The sequence below is a fragment of the Neopsephotus bourkii genome, unplaced genomic scaffold, assembly GCF_033783945.1.
Source record: "Neopsephotus bourkii isolate Nb327-2 ecotype Australia unplaced genomic scaffold, CSIRO-AGI_Nbou_v1 NB_230, whole genome shotgun sequence".
NCBI lineage: Eukaryota > Metazoa > Chordata > Aves > Psittaciformes > Psittacidae > Neopsephotus > Neopsephotus bourkii.
Window position 1 is genome coordinate 88,108 of NW_026900740.1, and position 25,081 is coordinate 113,188.

The following is a 25,081-nucleotide window of genomic DNA, read 5'->3' on the forward strand; positions in this document are numbered from 1 at the left end:
ACCCAAGTGCCAAATTAGCTGGTGCTGAGTTGAGTCCCCGTCTTGCAAAAACACAGGCATTGTCTGAGTGGGATTTCCACCTCCCAGACTCTGAACAGGTATTCCTGAAGTGCTGTTCACTGCACCAGCATAGAACACAGCTTCCATCAAGCTCTAACTTGCAGAACAGCAGCTAAACTTTGTACAACCAGGAAACAGCTCCACCATTACCCCACCTTGTATCTTTCAAGGCAACCCCCAGTAGTCTTTAGGTTCAGATGCTTCATGGCATTAGAGGACTGGGGAGCTCTGCACACTGCCAAAATCCTCTTCAGTGTCGCTATCTGTTGCTAGGCTATGGGAGGTGTGACTGATGGCATCCTTCTCCTTACAGGAAACTGCTCCAAAAAACAGGGAATGAAACTGAAAATACAGTAATTACAGAAGTCAGAAACTGTGAATTTGGGGTTAATTATTTCTGAAGCTTTTGCTACTTCAAGATCCTTATTAGTCTACAGGGGTTCCAGGTAAACCAGACCTGTCACCTGTGAGTATTCCCAGTATTAAACGTGGTGGTGGTGGTTTTTGTCAGCTCTGCTGCTGTGGGAGCTGCTTCCATTGAAAGGCCACAGGCAGAATTGAATGTAGTTACATGTAGTAACCCCCAGGCTACATGTACCTGAACACCAGCTGAGGTGTTCCACCCTGAATACAACTGGCTGTCTCCTCACCTTGTCATAGTGAGCCTCTGCTGCCTCTCCTGCCAGCGCTCCATGGGCTGTGGTTGTTGCTCCTACCCCTGGTACATCTCCCTCTGTGGCTCCAGGACTGACTTTAATCTGCTTTACCAAAGGACTCCCAGGTTTTGCCAGCTCCGTGCTCGGGGTGTTCTCACCCCTCTGTGGCTTTTTGGAAGCATTTGCCTGCGTGCTGCTGTCTTTATCCATGGAGGCTTTTTCAGCTTTCCCTGTATGTGTCTCCGAGCTGGATTGGAGAGAGTAGGTCAGGTCAGTAAGTGGCTTTTATGTTTCCATTAGAATGTCTATTTTCTGATAGTGAAATCATTATGGCTTTAGAATGGATTCTCAACAAGTACCTTCCCTTCCCCTCCTACTGCAGTAACCCTGTGGAGATAAAAGAAAGCAGAAGCCAGTACAGAGTGTGCTCTCTTGTACTGTTTTATTGCTGTACATGCTGCTAAGGTGTTCCTGAACCTGCCTAGTTTTGAACAGAAACTCCAGTACCCTGCAAGAATGAACCAATTCCTTTTTCATCTTAAATCCAGCTTGGCTGGAACACTTAAACTTCAATATTCCATCCTCCCTCTCCCACCCCTGAAGCCCACCATTACCTTTCCTGCTGTGGTGTAAAGCTGGGTGGTGGCTGCTGGGAAGTCTTCTTGTCAACGTCAGATAAGGTAGCCAAGATAAAGCTGGCTTCCAGCACCAGATCTTCAATGCTGAAAGCAACTGGTCTGAACACACATTCAGAGATGTAAACCAGTGTGTGTAATTACACGTGTTGTGGGAGAAAAGTTTGTGCAATTCTACACATAAGGATTAAAATGTGCCTCTGAAAAGCTGAAAATGTGATGTATTTGCTGCTGAAGGATACGAGATGGCTTCCTGAGGCAGATTTAAATGCACCAATGAGCAAATGTTATACAATACTATGCAGTATTGTACTTAGTCAAAGTATAGTTTTAAATATGCAAGTTAAATTTGTATTTTAAACAGAAAACTTATGGTTTCTTTAGACTATGAAATAAAACTGCTGTCTGCGTTAGCATACTTCTGCCTTGATGTATTTTCCTACCCACACCGTTAGCAAATGCAGCAGTAACAGCTGTGTGAATCTTGGTCTATGGAAGTAGAGGCAAGCTCTCAGTTCATTTGCATGTTTCCTTTTCTAGTATAATGAATTTTCCCAGTGTAGAATACACCAGTGTATATTTTCATGAGGTTGGATGGGGTTTGGAGCAACCTGGTCTAGTGGCAGGGATTGGAACTCGATGAGCTTTAAGGTCCCTTCCAACACAAACCAGTCTGATTCTGTGATTAGTCTGAGAGCCTGAAGCACGCAGGTGACTTCTATATAGGTGCTCATTAGTCAGCACAGGCAGCTTAGTAATGCTGTGCCTGTGTTAAGTGCTTTCTGCATAATAACAAGCTATTTAACCCTGTATCGCAGATTAGAAATAGAGCTTTTTCTGGTTTACTGTTCCAGTTAAATACTGAGTAACAAAACCTGAGTGCAGAGGATTAACTGCTGCAGTTTGTCAGGTGTGTTCCCAAACGTACTTTCCAGAGATGTCAAAATGGATGGAGACAGGAACACTGGTGACTTCTGAAAACGCCAGGAGTCCCTGGAAAAGAAGGGGTGGGTGGTTAAGCACCATTAAAACCAGAAGCTTAACATTAGAATCTAAGTTTATCCCAGATGTTGTTTACTGGCAAGAAAAGGTAAAAGTCAACTGCTTCTAGAACACATCTGCTGCCATCCCTGCCTGGGGCTTTGTCAAAGAAGCTTGTACATGGAGAACTTCTGTGGCCACAATGCTTCTCCAGGTCAGTCACAGTGGCAGAAGTGTTCTGTTGCCTTTCAAAGGCCACTGTGAGGGACTCCCCAGTGTCTGGAAGATACTGGTTTTAAAGCTAATCCTTGACCAGCTGATGCAATAGTGCTGCTGGTCAGGAGGCCTGATGGAGCCTGTCCAGGGCCATCCTGCATTGTCCTGGTCAAGTCAAGCAAATTAATGTGAAAAGTTCTACTTTCAAAACAAGTTGTTACTTTACCCTCAATTCTTTAAGGCAAAACGTCACTTCAGAATCAACTCCAACCTGGAAGTAGTCAAATTCATCTGGATTCAGCTGTATTTCAGTAAGCATTGTCTTTGAGAAATCTGTTTAAAGTAACAAGAAAGGAGGCAAGTTTGACCCCAACAAACTCTGATTATAACCCTGAGGTTGTTATATCAGCATTGTTTGAGCAAGTAATTGTATTTTTAGTGACTAACAGTAATAAACATTTAGCTCATCTCAATTCATTTCATAATTAAAATCTTCAGTTTACTGATACTATGTAGATTTAAATGGCTTTTAACATCACCTGTTTGATGTTCCAGTGTGATCTAACCCAATACCTGCTGCTGCTGTCACAAATCTGCTTTGTCTACAGGCATTCATCACAAATAATATTACCAGCTTCTTATTGCTGCATAGATAGGAAGATCAAAGTGCCACCTGACTTTAACAGGTTAATCATAATTGCTGACAATCATCAGAGGACAATGAAGGTGGATTTAGGTTCTTTGTTTTAAATTATAATCTTTTCCTGTTACTAAGTGGCAACAGGAAACAGGCTCCTCCGTTTCAGATGCCAATTGTTGCTTCTTACCATTAGGTCAGCCCCTAGTTGTTATTAGGTGCATGAAAAGAAAGTAAGAGGGAAGAACTGTAACACATCCAACAGCTTCTGCAAGGCAGAGGCTACCATGTGCAGATGAGAACAAGTCTGCGCAGGAGGTGTGATGTGTGCATGTGAAAATTAAACGTGGATGTGGAAAAACCCAAGCCAGTACCAGATGATGCGTTCAAAGGACGTGGTTTGTTTCATACAGAACAAGTGCTGCAGGCAGTGTATTGCATTACATGCTACACAACAGCAACAACGCTTGTAATGCCTACTTTTCCTCCTTGATTGTTTGGGGTTTTGGTATTTCATTACATTTTTACCTACTCTTTTTTCATCTTTTCTTACAGTACTCTTAAGTGTATGTTTCTAAACTAACCAAGTTTGTCATTCAAACTGTAATCTCTTTAGTATCTTTTATTTTCAATAATTTCTTCTCTGCTTCAACTCTAGTCATCTTCCACCATTTAATCCTTCTTGCTCTCCACTCCTTTAGCCTGTTCCCAGCACAGTCCCCACCTATGCTCTAGGCAGTCATCTTTTTCTAGGTCATTATCCTCAGCTTTGCTCATAAGCAAGTATGAGAAGCATCCCTTTATTATGTGATATACAAGAACCTGTCCTTCAGAAACACAATTACATCTTTAAAATTAGCTTGAGTCAGACCCCATGAATTTAGATTGTTCTCATCTCAGCTGGAGATCTGAGGACGGCAGCATGCAGCACTGCTCTGTCAGGCCGGCTAACGCACTGTATTGCCCTTCTACTGAAATACGGTCCGTAATGAAATCAATCCTGTAATTGTGGTATTCAGATTTAAGTAGTTCTTTTTCAAAACATAAAATGATCTCCTTTTTGCTGTCTGCTGCCATGCTTCTGCTCCTGCAGCACAGTAATTACTCTGCTCAAGCCTATGGCAAGTGACATAATTTATTTCAATTGGCTGTTCAGTCTGATATCTGCCACTGATACCAGGAAATGGTGTCAAAAAACATACTTTCCTCAAATATATTAAAACCAAATCGCAGAAGTAGGACTTAAAATCTCCCTGTGTATGTTCCCTGTCTTACAAATCTCATTGAGCCATAAAACGCACTCTCTGGTTATTATTCTTTTAGTTACCTGTTTTAAAGTCCCAATACTGTTTCATATTTGGATTTTCTTACCAGTGTCCTCCTCGGTGTAACTCTTAAAACAAACTTTCATTGGTGTAACTGATAAAGTTACTTCTTCTTGACTGGTGGGGAAGTGAACCAGGATATCAGCCAGCAGCCTGTAAAACATCAGTCAGTGTTAAAATACCTGCCACAGATTCCCAGCCAGCATTTGTTACTCATGTGAGAAACTAGAACAGTCCCTGGGCAGTACTGGTTGCAAAAGTGCCTTTGAAATGTGCAACCCCTACTGTGTGTGCATGTTTTTAATTGATTTATGTGGCAATAGGTACAGAAGACATCTAAAAATACAGCCAGTCATTACAAAAGCAGATTTGTTTGCTGTCTGTGTATGCTGCCAGATCAGTCTGACATATATATATGTCTGATACCTTTCTGTATGTATAAATCACAATTTTGAGCAACCCTGAGTATCCTCTACTCCTTATTCAAAAGCTTAGGTTTTTATAGTTACATAATCTTTTTATAAACACAATACATGGTATCTATACATAGAGATCTTTGTACACTTTTAATGGCTGATTCTTGTGACAAGAACACACTGTCAGAAGCACAGTGAGAGAAATGCTGTCAGGGAAAGTACAGCTGAACTGTTCTTTGCCTTTGCAGTGACAAGAACTTTGCCTTATTGCACTGAAGAAATTGTACTTTTATCACTGGATTCTTTACCTATGACATTGCAGCTCTGCTTTAGTTGTCATAGGTGGAAGTAGCTTAAAGGTATTAATTCAAAGCAGGCAGTACATGATTCTCAAGGTTAGACTGAGTGGGATTAATGGCAGAATGAGCCCCATTTCTTAAGCTGCAATCAAGCACTAAGGCACAGGGTTTAGGAATTTGCCATTTTTGACTGTGCCCCAATCAGACTTTGATTCTGCCACTGACTATGGCACCAGTATCATCTCCTATAAGATTCTGCATTCCAGAAAGAGAACATTTTTGTATTCATTACCTGGAGGGGAGTTTAAGTACGTTGGGACACATATGCTTTGCAAAAACAGCCTGCAGCGGATCACATTCTTGAAATGTCAGGTTGTATGTTTTCACAACACCTGAGTATAAAGGGTACGAACAAAATCAGTGCTGGTCTGTCATTTTAACTGGTTTATTCAGTATTAACTGTCCTTTTAGGATATCTCAGTGGAGAAAGTAACTACACTTACTCTAGCTGTGTGGAAATAACTCAGTAACAAATAGAAAACTGCATTCACCTGCCATGGGAGACTTCCTTCATTCTAGCAGTTATGCCCTACAAGGATCTGATGTTTTTTTAAGAATTCACAAGATGCAAGCAAAGAGCAAAAAGTGCAACAAATGCAGGGAGTGGGGAAAGGCTTCAGTGTTTAACTGGTACAATATAAATGGTGATAGAATCAGATCTCTCTGTATTTCTAGATAAGCATGAGCTAAGAGAGCTTAATGATCCTTCCGTAATTCAATGTATTATCTCATTATTAGTAACACAAGCTGGATTTTTAATGATATAAACCACTGCCTATCACACAGTGGTATCACAAGCTATCACATCAGCAAGCTGTGTTGATAAATGATGGTTCTTTATGAATTTTACAAAGTACACCTAGTGTTCTGCTGGACTGAGGATGTCAGACCTGTTACTGTGCTAAATAACTGTGTTAGAAGGCGAAATCCTCTACCAAACCAGGATTTCCCTCCTTTTCCATGTGTTTTAAGAGTTTACTCCAGCCTCATTCTAAATGTTGTAGGCAGTTGGCTGGCAATTAATATACAGCAGGCATTAACTACTGAGCTGAAGACTGTTTGTCTGATAAAGCCTATTTAACTTCATTTTAATAAGGTAATGCAGATAAGTATAAATAATGATGTGAAGAGGCTGGAAGTGTTTGGCATAATGCTCCATCAAGAACATTCAGCTCCTAATTAGACTCAATATTGTGCTGCCCTGCTGTTTTAAGCTGCTGCTGCTCCTGTGAAGATGTGTAACCTACCATGTTTGCAGAGGAGCTTAAAAGTTACGTGATGATCATTAATATTTCTATAAATGCTGCATTTCTCTACATTCCTTTCCAGCGTATTTACGGATCTAAATATGGGAAGAACTGACTGTAAAGAAAACAAACAAACAAATTAGAGCAGAGGTTATTCACTAAGCAATATTTCCCCTACTTCTGTATGATTTATATCAAGTTCCTGCTTTTATAGCTTCCCCAGACTGCTTTTAAGCAGATACTAATCCTTGCCATCCTCGCCCACTATTCCAATACACGGCCAATAGAGCTGCTTGCTAAAGAACTGGTCAAAGCTCTCCTGGCTCATACTGGCTGTGAAGGAGAACCACAGAGAGGCAGAAATGTGGTATTCCTTTATCCTGACATTAAGCTGGCTCTGACTTTGGGAACCACAGGGCACAGCTGAGGAGGTACAACTTCCAAACATAATTATATACTAACAACCTTTTGCAGAGCTGCTCAGAAGTGTTTGAGTTCAGAGCCATTCACATACCTCTAGGAGCCTCCCTCTATAATTTCATTTGGAAATTGGGCTAATTTGCTGCTTACAAAGCTGTGCATTGAAAAATCCATTGAAATGTACCTTGATTATCAATTTACAAGGGGGGGATAACTGCTTTTCCTTCTGATGTGGCTGAGGCACAGCTGCCCAGCAGTAGTGTTGAAAAAACGTAGATGAGAAGAACACATATGCATATGCAGACCTTGAAGAATTCACTGATCTCAAGGCAAGCTGAAAATGGAAATAATTTATTAGTTAATATTTATTAACTCAAAACTATTTATGTTGAAACTTTAACAAAAAAATCTCTGTGTTTCAGTACCTTACAGGAACCATAGAGCTTTTAAATCTCAGTACTCACAGAATCATAGAATAGTTAGGGTTGGAAAGGACCTTAAGATCATCCAGTTCCAACCCCCCTGCCATGGGCAGGGACACCTCGCTCTAAACCATGGCACCCAAGGCTCTGTCCAACCTGGTCTTTAACACTGCCAGGGATGGAGCATTCACAGCTTCCCTGGGCAACCCATTCCAGTGCCTCACCACCCTAACAGGAAAGAATTTCCTCCTTATATCCAATCTAAACTTCCCCTGTGCATTATGGATAGTGTCATAGTTCAAATTTATCACCTGTACCATTGCTGGTATTATATAGGCAAAGGAATCCAGTCTATGGACATTTAAGTGGCCCTGACGTCTGCTGAGTTACCAAAACACTTGGAGCTCAGTCTGAAGCATCTGAAGGACTGGAGTTTATTCTAGAACAATCTTGCTCTATGCCCATTCACACAACACATACAAATGAGCAAAGACACCAGTAGCACCCCAAAAACTTTTATATAAAGAGCTTAAACTCTTATACAAAGAGTTTATAAAGGTATAAAAGGGAATTATCTCCACTCCTCACCCTCCCAGCAAGCCAAGATCACTTTTAACCAAGAACTCCCTAGAGAAAATGCTAATTTTGGTGGAAATGGCGTTTTGATTAATCAGAGGCACATTAATGGATGCACCCTTCCTGCTGAGTCATCCTGGTACAAAACATGTTGTTTAGAGGCAGCTTCTGATGGGGGTACAGCACCAAAACCTTCTGACCCATGGTATTAATCCAGATGTCCCGGAGAAGCTCAGGTAACAAAGAATGGAACAGCAGGGACAGTGGGAATGGCCCTTCCATGATGCAATCTGTATAATTGTAATTACAGATAATATGGCATTTGTCCATATTGAAAGTGGAGGGGCTCAGATGGGAGGGTACCTGCAGGAAAACCGCATTATCCAACAAAGTAAATACTGTGCTTCCAAGAGAGGCTTTTAAATTACAATGAATCAAGCGCACTTACACCTTTCTCTAAGGGGTCAAACCAAAACTCATCGCTAATCCGTGCTATGGCGTGAATCGCTCTTCCGAACACTGGCAGGAGAAGAAAACAACGCAATGTGAAAACCCAAAGTTACACTGCATCTTCTCCAGAATAACTGAAAAGGAAACATCACAAATGTTTTATGCATTTACAATGGAAACCAATGGCAGGGTGGAAAACGTCACTCTTTCCTTTCCCTTTTCAGCACAAACCCCTTGAAGCCCGCTTTGCCGCACGGCTCTGAGGCACTCGTTTCCCCCACATAAACCCCTCAGATCGGAGCTCGCTGCCTTCCCGGTACCTCTGAGGTGCGCCCCGGCAATGACACACTTCATGGCGGCCCCTTCCCTCACACGACGGCTGCGGAAAGGGCGGGAAACGCCCCGCTGCGGGGAGTTCTTCAGAGACCCGGATGTAGCCGGAAGGCGGCTGCGGAGAAACGCGTTTTGGTCTGTGTTTGGCCCTTCGAAGGCGCCGTAGCCAGTGCTTGGCGCCGGCCTGGCTTCCGGGAGCAGGCGCTGCGGGCGCTGTGAGGAGCGCGGCGCCGGGCAGGATGGTGAGCGGCGGGGCTGCGCCGGGCTCCGGCCCCGGGGTCTTCCTCGCCCCGTGGCGCCGGAGGGCCCCGGGTTCGCTTCCTCCGGGGCGCGGGGTGTGGGGAAGGCGCGGTCGGGGAATGCTTTCTGTCGGTGGCCGCCCCAAACCCCCCCCCTCGTGCGGGGAGGGCGAGGAGCGCTGAGGAGGGGCCGTGCGGAGGGGCTGTGGCGGCCGGGGCTGCGCGCAGAAGCTGAGTTTAATTATTTTTTTTAACGCTTCTTTCATAACATCAACAATTCATTAATTATTATTTGCCTGTTCATTCGGCTGTATTTTCTTTTCTGTTGCTTTCTTTTGTTTTAACATTGATCATGGTTCACCCTGTTTTTCATTTCCCCCCCTGTCTGCAATCAACTTCTCCATTCCAATAAGGCTGGGCACAGAGTAAGTTTACTCCTCTTGGCTGTTGCTAACACTGGTGGTAAGGGCTTGTCAATGTTACTAGATGATACATATGTCAGATGGGACACGTGAATTAGGGGCTGCTGTTCAAACCATGCTCAGGATTGCACCTAAATGCCTAGTAGAAGCCAGATGGCATAACGATCTTTGCCACCATTTCATTCTGCTGTGACCGTTAAACACACTTCAGTACTTTTTAATTAGGTTTTGTTACTGTAGCTTGCCAAGCTTTTCTGTAATTAATGGGTGCTCAGATGTGATTTGAGGGAGAATATGGGGTCGGCCACTATAGACTGATGCTAGGAGGGGTATTTTTCACTGGCAACTCTTGAAAAACCATCAAAAACGTATTTTCCCCCCCTCTCCTGGGTTGGTTTTAAATTGGCAGCTCATGGATTCAAAGCCTCTTGTGTTGCTTTACCAGTACTTTAATCCGTCTGTTCACCAAAGATGCGTGCTTTTGATGATGGCACAAAAATGCCCCAATAAAACCAAAACTCACTCAAGTTTTGCCTTTTTTTGATGCCTATAAGCATGAAGACAGCTGCATGGCCTAAAAATATAAAAAAGAAATATTACAATTTATTAGCATAGTTACTACTGCTTATATATATATATATATGTGCTGCGTCTTTTACAAGTGCATTTGATGGCTGTCATTTTAGGTACTGTTACTAACAAAGTGTTACAGTTGGAAAATAAACTTTTATTATGGAGCTATTCATCAAATTAACAGGGATGACTCTGTAGATCCAGTGTTTTTGCAGTGTAGTGGTGTCATGTCCCATGCTTTATAGAGCTTTCCATGCCCTTTTTGCATAATTAATTTATTGCCGTTGCTTGCATTAATTCTTTATTTGCACATTTAAAGCCTGTACAGTTAAACTATGGTCCTACTTCAGCTGAATCCTTAATTTTGAAGCCCCATTAAATTTGTATTCTCCTTACAGCTGTTGTACCGCAACTATGAGTATCTAGAACCGATAACAGCAGCACTGGGTGCAGGATGTGTAATAGTCTGCATTATCTTGTCTGCAGTGCCCTGGTTTACTTTGTTTGTTGTTCTATAATCTGTTAGTCTTACTCTGTTGTTCAGAGGTTCCTCAGTAAGGGCTCTGAACAAGCTTTGTGTTCTGGTCAGCTGTTAACACACATTGCAAACTTTCAGTGCTTTTTATTTGCCTTATTTTTTTCTTTGGATAAGAAAACAAATTAGAAAGAAATGGGGTTTGAGTTTTAAGGGCAATTGGCCAGTCTAGCTAGGTCTGTGCTTGAGAACATGTGCTAGGGATAGCTGATGGTAGTTCCTAAATTTATGTAAAATACATCAAGTAGTAACGTTTCTGTTGTTACACCTTGCAATGGCTTTCAGCAACAAAATAAATGTAGATGCTGTAGGCTGTTGTTTCGGTAAAGGCCCCTCTGGGTAATGTCCTGTGGTAGTAAGGGCCCCGTTTTTCCTCAATATAACAATATTCCATCACAGTTTCAGACTTACTTTAGTAAACATCAAAATGCCAAGTTAGAAAACCGAAGAGCACATTGCAAAGCTTTCTGTTTGCCTGTGGTTCTTGTCTTAATAAGCATCTTGTAACCACCTTTCTTTCCTGTTGTGACACCTAAGTTGGTGTTAGTGCTGGGAGATCTTCACATTCCACATCGATGCAACAGCCTCCCAGCCAAGTTCAAAAAGCTGCTGGTTCCAGGGAAGATCCAACACATCCTCTGCACGGGAAACCTCTGCACCAAGGACACTTATGACTACCTCAAGACTCTGGCTGGGGACGTTCATGTTGTCAGAGGGGACTTTGATGAGGTAGTGTCCTCTCTTGATAATAACATTGGCTTTGTGCATCTACATCAAGGGTTATTTGTAATTCAAGTAAAAGTGGGCAAACTGAGGTTGGGTGGTGCAACAGGACTTGTTGCTGTTAGACCTTTAAAGTTCCTTGCATCTTGCCACCTTCTCCAGTGTTCGTAAAAGCAGCTTTGTAGTAGTAGGGCCAGTCACGTTGACTATTTTCATAAGCACTGGCACAGGCTGCCCAGAGAAGCTGCGCCCTGAAGCAGTCTGGTCTAGTAGAAGGTGTCCCTGCCTGTGGCAGGGGATTGAAACTGGGTGAGCATTAAGGTCCCTTCCAACCCAAACCAGTCTGGGATTCTGTGATACGAGTCTAAGAAGCTTTCCCCCCCTCTCTTTCGTGTTGCATAAATTGTTTTTAAAGCATAAATCTGTACATCTAATCTGTGGTTGGTTTCTTTTTTAGAACCTGAATTATCCTGAACAGAAAGTTGTAACTGTTGGACAGTTCAAAATTGGGCTGATTCATGGCCATCAGGTTATTCCCTGGGGTGACATGGCCAGCCTGGCACTGTTGCAGAGGCAATTTGATGTGGACATCCTAATTTCAGGACACACACACAAATTCGAGGCATTTGAACATGAAAACAAGTTCTATATCAATCCGGGATCAGCTACAGGAGCCTATCATGCCTTAGAGAAGTAAGTGAAGTATGGGAATGATCTGTGGGAATAACTACAAAACTCATGATGAAGATTAATGTCGACATTCTAAATGCTGGGGAGAGGAAGGGTTGATAGCAGCAGCGTAACACTGCTGAGGTGGTTATATACTCACAATTAATATGAATTTTTCCCTTTCTTTCCAGCAACATCATTCCTTCATTTGTGCTGATGGATATCCAAGCTTCCACGGTAGTTACGTATGTCTATCAACTAATTGGAGATGATGTGAAAGTAGAAAGAATTGAGTACAAAAAATCTTAAACATGCTTTGGCTTGTCTGGTATTTTTACCATCTCATTCTGAACTGCAAATTCCAATACTTGATTGCTAGTTTACAGTCCTACCCTTACTCACTAACAGCTTAAACAATGTAGCTTCTTGGTAATAACTTTGAAACATCATTGTGTTTGCTTTTCTCTATATGAATTGATTTGTAAAATATTCCATTAAAGTAACTGTTTAAGTACTGTTCCTTTATGTTGTAATAAACTCCACTTCGTAGAAAAACTAAGCTTTATGAACTGGTGTTGGGGAAAAATGCACCAGTTGCAAGTGCTTTTAGAATGCCCCATGCTCTGTTTGGTGACTTCTGAAGATACTTAATTGTAAAAGGCTTGAACAAAAAGACTGGGGGCTCTGGGGCCATGTTATGTTTGATTCAGAATCCAGTTGACAATTTTCTCAACCTAACATTCCCAATAAAATGGATTTATAGATTCTGAAACTGTTGCAGGTAACTCATAACTTACAGTAGTAATTTTACTGCAGAAAGTTTAGTCTTTTTATAATCAAAGCGGTTTCAAATACCCTTATGCTTTAATGAATGATGGTCTCATTAAATCTATAAATCATAAAGAGGCTTTCCTTTATTTATGGTTCATGTCTGACACTACAGCTATACATGCTTTGCTCCTTGTGCAGAGCTTTTGGATATGTAATTCCATATGACACTCGTGCTACTATAGGAGACTAAGACATGGGTTGTTCAAGACAACTAGACTGTTGGGCTTTCCTTTCTCATGCCTGCAGGGAACTTGAAGTATATTCCCTGTATGTGTGTGTGTGTATATATATATATATATATATATAAACAGATCCCATTTTGCTAACCTTCCAATAAAACCAGAACATTAACTTTTGTCTTCTTGCAGAAGAACATTTAGTGGTGGCCTATTTACTTTGCAGTTGTTGGCCTTTGTATTGTGGCTCTTTCCAATGTGGTATATATGCAAGAAACTGTGCAGTATTTGTCACAAAGTTTTAAGTTCTATGGAAAACCAATAGTTTAAAGGATCAGCTAGAACCCTTACTCTGTAATAAGCTGACTAAATAACTTCTATTCAAAATAAATCTGCTTTACCTTAGAGACCAGTGTTTCAGCCTAGTATCTCGGGGAACCTCTGGCTAACTGCTACTTCATGCAGTGAAACACGTGGCTATTGCTGTATTCTGCTGCAGACATACAGAAAGAACAGAGTTGAAAGGAAAACCTTGGCATGCATTACTCAAGGAAGGTTAGTGACTGAGTGGAACAATGCCATAATTAAAAAAGGCTTATAGAATACCATAAGAACAAAATGGATACCAGTTTATTTGTGCTCAGTGTAGATATAATTACAATTGGACTACAAAGTATATTTTACATCAAGTACACCATTTACAGTTTTAGAAACAGTTTATCGTAATTACACAAGGTTATGTTTGTCTGAATGAATTCTAGATGCTGACAGCAGACTTAAACATGGAGAAACACAGAAGGAAATAAACTAATCCTTCCTAAAATCCCTGCAAAATGCAGAATATGAACATTACTCTTGGATAGAAACAGGAAATTTTACTGTAAATCTAAACTGTTTCAACAGAAAGAGGATGGAGAAGAAACAGCCTTGAATGGTTAAAAAAACCTGGAAAACTTAGGTTAAAAAAATGTGGAAAACTCTGATAAAAGAGCACTGAGGTTTTAGATTAATGTTCACTTGACTGTAGGAGCATTCCCAATGCATGGCCCTATCACCAGCAGAGGGAGAAAAGGGTAAATCAAGACCTTATCAATGACAGTTCAAGTACAGACGTCTCTGGTCCATTCAGATACATCTGGAAGGTGAAAAAACACTATTAATATGGCTTAGGAAAAGGGGAGAGCATCTAAAACCTGTGAAGGTACCTGAAAGCATAATGCTTCACATGGCACAGATTTGGTCCAAATAAAATGAATTAATTAATAAAGGGATATTATATACAATATATTTTACAAAAATCAGCTAACAAGTATTTTTGCTAAAAGTTGAGTGAAATTCTTCGTGTAGAAAAAACAAAAGGAGAAAGCACTACATGAGGTGCAGAAGTGGTTTGGTTTACCTTCAGAAGGTCGGATGGTGTTACGTCTGCCACAGTGGGGTTTCCACATTTCTCTTGATATTCTCGAATTAGGGCTGTAGCATCATCAATGCTGTAGGAGGGAAAAGTTTATCAACTTCATCAACTTAAAACATCCTAAAAGGCAAAGAATTCAGACTATATACACTGAAGTGGAACAATGAGGTATGACCCCGTATTTTTGCAGATAGTTCCTGTCATTTCCCATTAGAGGGAAACAAGCCATGACAAGCCTAGCATTTAACTTGTGACTGCTAATAAAATCAGTATATACTAGAGTTTAAACAGTTATTTATTAGTTCCTGTCTGATTCTGACTGCGGGATAGCTGGTAACTCACAATACCGAGTATTTGGGGTGTGAAGTGAAAAGCTGCAGCTGTGTTCAATACCCAAGTGCTGTGAGTCACCACTGATGGATTCCTGATTGAGAACAGCCCTGCAGCAGGCTCAGCAGCAAGCTCCTTTGTTTTATTTAAGTGGAACGTAAGGGGTATTTCTAGCTCTTGAAAACCACTAATTCCTAAGTTTGGAGTCCAGGTAGTTCATTTATTTTTTTTCAGTGCTTGTACTGCTGAAGCTGTGACTCTGTCACCACCAAGCTGAGATCATCTGAAGGTATGGTCAAGTGATTCAAAACTGTTTGCTTTTTCAGGCAGGTCGTTCGTGCTGTTTTAACTGCATTTGATCTGGTTGCCAGTCCAGGCTCTACAAAATAGTTACCTTGCATTGAATGGCACTATAAAACTCTGGCCTAAATATGCAAAGGAGTGAGGTGTGATTCTTATTGTATTCATTTAACTTAGCACTACTTCAGAAATCCTTGGAGACAAGTACTAGAGAATCTCAATGACATAAACTGAACTAAACTAAAAGAGAGATTAAGCTTCTGTTACTATCAATAATGCACCACCTGTTTCACCTTTTATTAACTTACCAGTTCTTCTTTACAAAGTAATCCACCAGTTCTTTCAGTCTGTGAGTCCTCATCAGTTGTTGCTTCAACAGTGGAAAATACTTAGTTTTCAAGAATTTTTCATACAGCTTCTCATTTATGATGCTGTCCAAAACCAAAGATCGGATCTGTAGATTGAAGTTTTAGTAATGAAAAAAGCATTCATATTTTAAACAGAAGAAATTCTACTGTTGAATGAAAAGAGCTCAGAGTTTTCTTGCTGGACTCCCATAGAGGTTATTGTTTTATTTTAAGCTTTGTTTTAGTGTTGAAAATGGCAGATTTTACAAATTAAGAAACTTGCCCTTAGGAAGGCAGCCCAAGACAAAGCAACAAAGTGCAGTTTTATAAGCTTTTTGGCCTTTTAGCTTAAAATACTATTTAGAAAAATACAGTCATAGTGCTGCAAACATTGCTGGCCTGCAAACAGAGCAGCCTGTAACACTGTGTGTATATACAAGGAGTTTTTCAGTTGCACAACATTAATAAAAATGCAAAAATCCCTGCAAAAGTTGCTCTGTTTTACAAGTGGGCAGTACGTCAACTAATGCTTGGCAAGACCAGGGCAGAGAGGAAAAAGGGTTCTGAGTACCTTTATCTTCTTGTCTAACAAAAAGCCCCAAAGTCAAAGGCAAGTGAAGTAAATAACATTTACTGTATTTACCTGAGAAGCAAACGCTACTACTTCTCCAATGTTCATGTGCTCATCTATTTGTTGCAGCACAGTTTCTGCATTACAGGTCGATAAGAAAGCCTGGTAAAAGTAAGTTACAAAATGTTATTAATCTGAGTGATTAAAGTAGAAACTCTTCCTTCAGAACAAGTATTTGATTTATTCAGGATCAATATATTGAATTTCTAGATACAAACATGAAATCATTAAACTAGGCTCTGTGCTCTTTGACTGAGAGATAATACTCGTAGCTTTTAACTCTCACAGGGTATTTTGCTGTAGCTATTACAGATGATTTGGGGTTTTTTGACTTGCTGCCAGCAGAACAAATGTCTTGCACTAGTGCTGTAATTTGGGAAAATCTGTCTGAGCTTAACTTTAATGACTGGAAATTTGTGAATTTGAGATGCTTTTAGTAGTGCCAAGTGTGTGCTCCTGACAACTAATAGGAGTGGCCTTCACCTGGGAGAACAATAAGCAGAGCATAAATTAATGGCAACAAATGAGAAGAGAGGAAACTCAAGATGCATGAGTAGTGAGGAAATGGCTTTAAGGCAAAAGGTTTACATCAGAACTTGGAAAGATGCTTGATATGCATTACAAGAAGTCTACGGGGCTTCCAACTCAGCACTTCTCTGTAGTAGGATTCAGTACTTTTTCTACAGTCTGTTGTTAAACTACCCACCTGGTAGTTCCTTAGCAATTACATACGTTATCATCAGCTCCACACTACTCTAGCAGGTATATGGCCTAAGGCTTGGGTTTTGTTGGGGTTTTTACATGAGCTTTATGGGTGGGATCCCATAAAATGTCCTCTGATTCACAAAGGGCAGAGTCATATGACACGGCTGCTGAGAATGACTTGAAGCTGCTGCTTTTGCTTTAAAAAAAGGAAGTGTTCACATGATCCTTTTTAGAAGGGCAAACTCAGAGCAACAGCCTTTGTGGACAGAAAATGCTGAGCAGCTGTCCGCAGTGATGTATTTAAACAAGCTGGAATTATATGTTACCATCCTTTACAATCTCTCTTGAACATAACACACTTAAATGCATTCCCTTGCACAGACAGAACACAAAATTTACTGTTTACCTGAATTTGCTGTTCTCGCTTCTCAGACTGAGGGATCAGCAACAGGCACCCCAAAGCAAAGGCTGGGAGGTCCAACTGTGCGTATTGTTTAGCTATTCCAATGACATCCAAGTCAGCTAGAACAGGACACCTTCACAGGAAGATTAGGAATGATATATAAAAAGTTGTCAACGTATATACATATGTGATTTTTAAGCTAGATAGGACAATAGAATTTTACTTCATCTTTTCAGGAACAGCCAAGCTATGGGAGTTAAAGTTTCATGCAATGCAAATGCATGACAATTTTCTCTCTTTCTCTCCTCCTCTTTCAAACAGCCAAGGCCGTTTTGAGGGGAAGTGCAGGCCAACTGCTCAGAGTAGTGCTTTGGTACATCTGTATATGCACAGCGGTGTAGGTATGTTCTTCAGCTGGATCCTTTTTTCCAGTGCTTCCTGTCTAACCTTTCCGCTCAAGTCGGGCTCTCTGAGCTCTTGTGCTTCTTTGAGCAAGCTAGAGCATTGTGGTGAACAAGATGATGATTTATTGTGTTTGGTTTTTAAAATAGTAAAGGCAATGCAGAACTGGTTTATGTACAGTGTTTTGGCACATTCATACCATAGGTTTATTGCACTTACAGATGTGCAGCTATTAGATTTTTGTCAAATTTTTGTAGGAAAATTCATTCTTTTTTCTCATGCACTCCATGTTAGTGTTTTAGGAGATATGTTAAGTTTGTGGGCTAAGAAAGAGATTAAGTGGGGTTGGGTATGAGTCCTTATGTCAGGACAGGAACAGCTATCCCTCATGGGGCAGACTGGGCAGATAAATCAGTTTTCAGCAGCCTGTGCTGCTGGGTCCCAGTCCCAGTTCAGACAGCAGTTCCTGGCACAGTTTGACCAATGAAGGTACTGAGTTACAGCATGTGCTACCAACAGCTGGCAGCCAAGCACTGAATTTCTGTATAGGTGTGGTGTGATCCTGTGCTTCCCCCACAAGAGGCATGAGTAAGGTTGTTCCCTGGTTTTCAGAGCAGCTTTGCATGTTTCAGGGAGACTGTTGGATGAGAAATTAAACGGGCATTGCCACTCAAATTAATACAAATGTGGACTTTAGTATTTACTTACTTAAGCAGAATCACAAAACACTCGCAGCATTCTTCTAACTGTTTAGGACTCGGTGGACATGAAGCTAAGAAATAAAGAAAACATGATAAAGTGTAGGTATACATACATATATATCTCCAAGTTACTACATAAGCCTGATAGCCAACATCAACCCTACCTGTGAGAAACGGTGACAGAACCACACTTCGCCAAGCTCGGCTGAAGCTGGGAATCTGTTGACAACAAAGTATTAAGGTAGTAGCCAAATACAGTTGTAACTAAGTGTACAGGTAAACACAGACATCCTGACCCACTGTGGGTGGAAGAAGCCAGTCAATTTTCTTTTTATCCTGGATGAATTATTCTCATAGTCTGAGATTTAGCCATATTGTGACTGATGGCAACACTACAAAACCCTCCAGGTCAGTGTTTACTGAAGGAACCACAAATGCAAAACATGCTATTTCAGTGATTAATAATAATGCTCATCTGCTTACTGCATTGTCATAAAAATAATAATTCACAGAGAATCCTTTCATGCATAACACTTCATGGCACAGATGCTGCCATTCGCATACGCACGCAGGATGCTAAATTCCTGTTAAGTGAAGAAAAACTTACCTCCCATAATAAATGAATCCCAGTAATTGCTATCAAAACTCTTCTTAAATATTGAATCTTTAAAAAAAGAAAACAAAACCCAACTTCATTGTAAAATCCCACAGTGCTTTTGAAGATTTGGTGATAATCTACAGAATTGCATAGTACTTGTTTGCAGATTGAAAACTTAAAGTTCCTTTGGGAGGACTAACTGATGCATATGGAAATGGGGTTTATAGTTCAGTAACTTACCACAAGCAGTAGCAGCATATGTTGTCTCAGTAAATATCCAAGATTTCTGTTAGTCTTAATACAACTGGTGCTAAAAATTTATGATCCCACCTTCCTTGCTGCTAGTACTTAAATCTCAATTAGATTACAACTGGCTTCAATACCTGCTCAGAATAGAGCCACATTGCCAGACACATCTGTTACCTCCTTAGGCTGTAGCAACATTACATGAAGTTTAACAATGAGAGATAGTTAAGATTCTGAGCAACAAAAATCAGGACTACTATTTAGCAGGGATGATATTCTTGGGTGTGTGTATGTACACATATGTATATACATAAACACACAGTTTGTATATATATATTTGCACACAAAAATATGCAAATGTTGCAAATTTATAATAATAGAAATATTTCAGTTATCCTAGGACTTGCTCTTGCCATCTGAAAGCCCTTTTAAAAAACCCCAACAAACCAGAACAATTTAAGATAAAAATTCTCAAGCAGTACTGCTAAAACACACATTCCTCAAAGCTTCATCCATTCAGCATCCAAGAGCCCAAAGTAACCACGTAAATTATCAGTAATTGTTCAGAGTATATTTGTAGTTTATGTATTTTCCCATTCTTTAGAAATCAGTGGATAAAAAAAAAAAAGCCTTTCTCTCACCTTGCTGCAGAACTTCATGCTTAAAAATTCCTTACCATATTGAAACTCTGGAGTTTCTGTAGTAGGCCGTTCCACAGTTGGGTATCGTATACTTTATATTCTAGACTAAGTTCTGCCACCAATCTGACAGCCTAAAGGAGAGCAAGGAAACACTGTATTTTAACATATGTTCATGATTAGCAAACCTGTACTGCTCGCCAGCACATCAAAGGTTGGGGTCTTTTTTGTCACTCTGAAAAAGGAGAGTATTTGGGAGAGTACATACTCACTGGTATTTTTAAATATAATTGTGATTAGTATATCATGAGTAGAGTATGAATAGGACAGAGTGCACTGGAGCAACATGTTCAGAAATACAGGTGCTATGGAGAAAGGTGAATATTTCATGCATGGTATCAAACAAATAATCACAAAGGATTGAAAAATCATACCGTAGGTTCATGGCTGTGATTCTTCCATAGTCCTTTTATCATTCCTTCCTTAGGACTGTTATGAAATGATTCAAAAGTATATGGAATATTCAAGATTTCAAACTCTGCCAGGTAAATGAAGCATTTTAGAAAATACCTGTTAAAAAAATCCCCCCCAACACCAGGAGTTAATGATTGTTACAGAGATTATTATATTATAATTTACATAATCAGGCTCAGGATAATATTGGGAAAGTGTTCTGTTGCTTAAAAGGAAGAAAGGAAAAATAATGTATTTTAAGATTTTAATGAAGTAAAAGACTTTATGGTAATTGCTTAGGGAAACCTTATTCACCTGGAGAATGGATGGCTTGGATCTCTGAAGATAAACCAGTTACTCTAACTCCTGCAACTCAAATGTCATCCATGCACAGTGACTGCATGCTTACAGAATCCCTTACACAGCTATGTGGTGTGATGAGCTCTGAAATGATCAGTTTCCATGAAAAAGGCCTAATTCCAGATTACAGCATAGAAACTCCATGCTATGTATTTTCTGAGTTAATTCTACAGATATTCTCAAAGTAACAACGTTTTGCTGTTGGGGTTTTGCTTCCGTATTTTTGCAGAGGAATATGTCTTTGCAAGATGACCAGTTCTGATTTATATGATTATCACATATATGGGTGGGAGAAAATGCTTCAGTCACTAGAGAAGTTGCTGTGATCTATGCAAAATGGAGCAAGATATTTCCCATGTAAATGTCATATTACTTACAGGTTCACAAATTAGGACTGTGATGCACTTGATTACATTACTGTGAAGTTAAAAGATCTAATTCTGCTCTTCAGAAATACAATTTAAAAACTCAAAAAACAGATTAGTAAAAAAGAATTCTCTAAATACCATGTATTTATTTTTCCAAGGGCTGTTAAAGACCAACAAAACATCATTATTAAGGAACACCTTAAGGAAAATTCTTCTTACTTTACTTTCTCAATGGTTTTCTTGAAGAGTGATTCCACAGTGGTGGTATCTGCCAAGTAGAGCAGACACTTCAGTGCTCTGCTCCTGTGAGCAAATGTCAGCTGAAAATCACCAATTGGCTGAGAGGGGAAGAAAAAACCATGGTGAAAAGTCACAACAATTGGTTGAACAACTAGAAAGAGGGTTATACATGTTTGCTACATGTTTATTATGATCCTTTCTAAGATGGTTTTGATTCATTTAGTGGAAATCATGCTAAATAACAGCTTGGTTCACATTTAACTTTTATACTAATCAGATTATTTGTCAAGTTCAAAGATTGCTGCTAAACGAGGGAGTTTTCTAGATGATTCTATTATTTAAGACTATTAATGCAGATGAGTAAAGTATCAGTGACATATAGTGTCACAAATACATTTAGTAAGTGCGAAAGACTAAAGGTTAAGGTTCTGCTAAAACGATTTAATCACTCTGCTTTAATTCCATCTAAATTTAGCCAAGGTATCACACCATCTTAAGCACATTCTAGAAAAACATTTAATTAAGTTATTTTCAGATATTATCAGCAATAAACTTAGAAAACCAGAGTTCAAGGGCTGCTCTTGACAGCCAGTAACAAAATTCAATGAACACCTCAGTTCTACTCCAAAGGTGGGGAGAGAAACAGAGCTCATACAGATACATAAACTATCTAAAACACAGATAACAGAGGCCTTAGGCTGAAATCTGTGCAGTTAAGCAGACAACACTTGATCTTAATAAGAGGTAAAAATTTCAGAAGTAGCAAGCTAAAATAAGAATTTAGGAACTTACAGATGTAGCAGATGTTGTAATTGCAAAAAGCAGTCTTGAACTGTAGTCCATTGGGCGAGACTGAAGTAGGTAGATAACTCTGCAAGAATGCATTTGGTTTTAATACAAGTGTAGCATCACAACTAAAATAGATGTATCAATACTCATTCAAATATAAATATTTCAGAATACATGTAAAAAAGAGATTAGGGATAAGAGACTGCAGGGATATAGAAAATGAGGAGAAAACCTCCAAAGAGCTACGCTTAATCACTTGCATATGTCTGCAAGTTACTGTGAATGGTGCTTCATTGTGTAAGTATTTGATGATTCAAAACTGACGTTACCAGAAAGTAAAAACACAACCACAACAGTGGGTTCTGAATCACAGTGTCGAGTTTCTTTAAAAAGCCAGATACAGTTAAACTTGCCAGTTAATATTACATGTAAGACAGCACACATACCTTCGGAGCTCTTCATCTTCCTGTGCCTCTCCAAAGATTTCTTGAGTTTTCTTTAGAAAGACATGAAAATGTAGTTGTGAGAATTTTCTGAATTGTTTGGATAAATAAATGGGTCATATTCTTGCTTAAGCCCTGTCTTAAAAGCTGGGCTCCCCTGCTAATGCCACCAAGGAAAGGAATACTGGTTTTATCAGTCCTTTATTTGTTGGCAGCCAACACCATTTTCCAGCCTGCTACCTGGTATTCTGAAGCAGAGGCCTTCTCCCTGCCCTTTCTCACCCAGCTGTATGCTGCAGAAACAATAGCTAATTCTATTAGCAACAGGAGAGGATTCATTCTCTTTCCAATTCTAAAAATCAGTGTTTGTTGATGCTGATATATTTACACCTCCTCTACTCTGGCTAAACAGCCTTACTGTAGCACCAAAGATAAGATTTTGATCTCTATACAGAAAGAAGGGAAGGTATTTCAAATTCTTCTCAGTAGACACAGTGGTGTGGAACAGTGTTAGAAGTCCTGACATTGTTAGTAGTCTGAACTCAGGTGCATCTTAAATAGATGCACGAGTCTTTTGAACAAAAGATTAATACATACATATTCTGTGTAATTGGTCACTTTTCTCCAAACCCAAACCTCCTGTGCTGACTTACTTCTGAGGGTAGTATATTTGGACACAGCCATTTCTCCAGCAGTTTATCCCATATTTTGTTCATGTCCAAATCATTAATTTCAGCTATCTCCTTAGCTGCCATATGGATATCTACATAAATAGGGAGAAACAATGTATTTACAAACTAGTATTAGCTTGCTTAGCATTTTTTGAAGAACTTCATTTTGCTCCTTGGAAACTTGATTATGGACACTCACCTGGATAATCTCTGCCAGTTGGATTTTGGATTCTTTGGTCTATACTGTGGTGTTCATACAGTAAAGTGATAAGGCTTGCTGGCTTCCCAACAGACTTAAAATGCTCTGCAGTGTTCAGGTGATATGTTACTAGAATATTTTCTGTTGCTGATCGCTTAAACTGCATATGTAATTTCTTCTGTAGGACTTCCACTTTTCCACGAGAGTCATCCTTTAGCAAAACACCACAGTTTTATATAAAACAACCTCCTTTTACTCAAAAGCACTAGAAAATTCATCTTTTTATAATCTAAAACAGTGAGCTGAGTAGCAAGATCTGTTCTTCAGATGTGTCCTCATACCTCTACCTATAGGTATTTTTTCTGTGAATAGACAGTATTGGCCATCCTACTCTAGCAGGAAAAAGCCAATTAAGAGAAGTACCACATACACCAGTTAAGACATTGCGAGGTAAGATGGAAAAGGAAAAAGATCTAATATTAGATCTTGGCTGCTAGAATTATTTTATTTGGCAGAATTCTACTCAAAGATGTGACTAAGAGTCAAAGAACTACTTAGTGTTTATTGTGTCTCAAAAACCCCATAGCAAGTTTGATATTTATAAGCAAGGCTGAGATTCTTATTCACCTTTCCCTATCAACCATATAAAAACGAGCCAGAGAGGCAGGCCAAAGCAGACTTTCTTTATATGTACTACTACAAATAGCTAAACAATCTTGGAACTCAAAGCAAAAGTCAATATTGCCACTGATCTAACAGCTGAACAGATTCCAATTCATTCTCCTGCAGCAAGAAAAATGCACCCAACAGGAGAAAGAACATATTATTCATCCTTAAAACCCTCTATTATTTGTCCAGCCTTCAGGAGCTGTAAGCCTAATTTTTGCTAGGTTGTGAAAAGGAGACTGTTACGGGAGAGAGGGCTGGTTATGGTGCAATTTACACACCACAATCCAAGCTACTAACATAAGTGCCTAACTATACCACGACAGTCTTGCAAGCAGTTTACCATTAACTTAGCTGTAGTGTTCTTTAGCCATTTCTCAGTTAGATGGAGACAGAATTTCAGTGCTTGAATATGGTCAGGACCTTTTTTAAAGATAAAAAGAAAGGGGGGAAGGAAGTAAACATAAGTTTTCATTAATCCTTTCTGCAGTATACAGTATATCTGTTTTATTTCAAAGAACTAAAAATAATTATACTATTTAAAGTATTAGGAAACATCTTGTGCCTAAAGAGCAAAAAGAAATTAACTGTTTGGAATAAGTTAACAGAAAAGCTAGTTTAAATTTGGCTGAAATATTTGCTTTTGCTGGAAAACTTGTCTGAAGGTGGTAGGAACATGCAGAAACTTTCGTCAAGACAACACAGCTTAAAAAGAGTAAGAAAAGGATTTAAGAGTGCTGCTGCATTATAGAGTAGCTGTTCAAAATTGAATGTAGGAGACAAATGCATTTTTATTCTCAGACTTCCCAGGGTTTTATCCAACACTGAACAAATGTTTGGTCACAGGCTTCAAACCTATCCTTTTCCTCCCATTACACTTCACCCCTCAAGTCATCACATGCACCTCACCTGTTGGAAATTCTTGTGCCATCTTGTGAGCAATAGCTACAGCCCATTCTGGGTTAACTATGGACAGCAGATATGACTGGATGGTCTGCAAGGTTTTAGCTGTTTCCTTGCTAACAATGGATGTATATCCAGTGTTCCTCATTTCATACATTTTTGGTTTCAGTTTCTTTTCAAAGACATGTTGAGCTGCAGACATGTGTAAGGTATCCAGTGAAACCTAGAAAAACATTGAAGTAGATGAAGAGTTGCCAGAAGTTCTATAGCGAGGCCAAAACAATGGAAAAGAAAGAAGCTATTTTTTTTGGGGGGGGGGGGGGGCGGGGAGAAAGAATTATTTTGAAATAAATTATTTCAGGAGACTACTTTA

The 25,081-nt window shown here is 39.7% G+C and overlaps 3 protein-coding genes and 2 long non-coding RNA genes across 7 annotated transcripts in view; 3 read left to right on the forward strand and 2 right to left on the reverse strand.

The window, feature by feature from the left end:
• Positions 1–10: 10 nt before the first annotated feature.
• On the reverse strand, positions 11–8,791 carry RAD9B (RAD9 checkpoint clamp component B). Of its 3 annotated transcripts, none has more exons than XM_061344536.1 (11): positions 8,721–8,791; positions 8,399–8,469; positions 7,137–7,286; positions 6,533–6,647; positions 5,518–5,617; positions 4,557–4,663; positions 2,775–2,881; positions 2,280–2,344; positions 1,331–1,453; positions 711–963; positions 11–402 (listed from the first exon to the last, which is right to left on the reverse strand). In XM_061344536.1, exons 1-11 carry the CDS (start codon positions 8,752–8,754, stop codon positions 271–273), a joined length of 1,257 nt encoding a protein of 418 aa, XP_061200520.1. In that variant the 5' UTR covers positions 8,755–8,791; the 3' UTR covers positions 11–270. The 3 variants fall into 3 exon arrangements, with proteins under 3 accessions (XP_061200520.1, XP_061200518.1, XP_061200519.1); XM_061344534.1 differs by lacking the exon at positions 11–402 and adding an exon at positions 8,143–8,313 and having other exon boundaries at positions 448–963; XM_061344535.1 differs by lacking the exon at positions 11–402 and having other exon boundaries at positions 448–963.
• Positions 2,874–4,479, forward strand: LOC133207545 (uncharacterized). Its single transcript, XR_009724073.1, has 2 exons — positions 2,874–3,274; positions 3,382–4,479. It is a non-coding gene; the product is annotated as an uncharacterized LOC133207545 (long non-coding RNA).
• Positions 8,792–8,832: 41 nt separating the features above from the next.
• On the forward strand, positions 8,833–12,413 carry VPS29 (VPS29 retromer complex component). The gene is made up of 4 exons (XM_061344537.1): positions 8,833–8,975; positions 11,040–11,231; positions 11,683–11,918; positions 12,086–12,413. The coding sequence occupies exons 1-4, from the start codon at positions 8,973–8,975 to the stop codon at positions 12,201–12,203; spliced, it is 549 nt and encodes a 182-aa protein (XP_061200521.1). The 5' UTR covers positions 8,833–8,972; the 3' UTR covers positions 12,204–12,413.
• A 1,474-nt stretch (positions 12,414–13,887) lies between these two features.
• The window catches only part of KNTC1 (kinetochore associated 1), a 35,781-nt gene continuing 24,587 nt past the window's right edge, over positions 13,888–25,081 (reverse strand). Inside the window, exons 47-63 of the mRNA XM_061344598.1 lie at positions 24,715–24,931; positions 24,149–24,228; positions 23,140–23,350; positions 22,923–23,032; positions 22,273–22,322; positions 21,830–21,908; positions 21,017–21,135; positions 20,051–20,186; positions 19,655–19,750; positions 18,742–18,798; positions 18,299–18,353; positions 18,142–18,205; positions 17,035–17,164; positions 15,936–16,025; positions 15,254–15,399; positions 14,301–14,391; positions 13,888–14,036 (exon numbers count right to left, since the gene is read on the reverse strand). Coding sequence (XP_061200582.1) covers positions 13,980–14,036; positions 14,301–14,391; positions 15,254–15,399; positions 15,936–16,025; positions 17,035–17,164; positions 18,142–18,205; positions 18,299–18,353; positions 18,742–18,798; positions 19,655–19,750; positions 20,051–20,186; positions 21,017–21,135; positions 21,830–21,908; positions 22,273–22,322; positions 22,923–23,032; positions 23,140–23,350; positions 24,149–24,228; positions 24,715–24,931 — 1,788 coding nt within the window. The 3' untranslated portion in view covers positions 13,888–13,979. The remainder of the gene's footprint in view (positions 14,037–14,300; positions 14,392–15,253; positions 15,400–15,935; positions 16,026–17,034; positions 17,165–18,141; positions 18,206–18,298; positions 18,354–18,741; positions 18,799–19,654; positions 19,751–20,050; positions 20,187–21,016; positions 21,136–21,829; positions 21,909–22,272; positions 22,323–22,922; positions 23,033–23,139; positions 23,351–24,148; positions 24,229–24,714; positions 24,932–25,081) is intronic.
• The window catches only part of LOC133207569 (uncharacterized), a 29,205-nt gene continuing 24,459 nt past the window's right edge, over positions 20,336–25,081 (forward strand). Inside the window, exon 1 of the long non-coding RNA XR_009724081.1 lies at positions 20,336–20,578. This is a non-coding gene — a long non-coding RNA (uncharacterized LOC133207569). The remainder of the gene's footprint in view (positions 20,579–25,081) is intronic.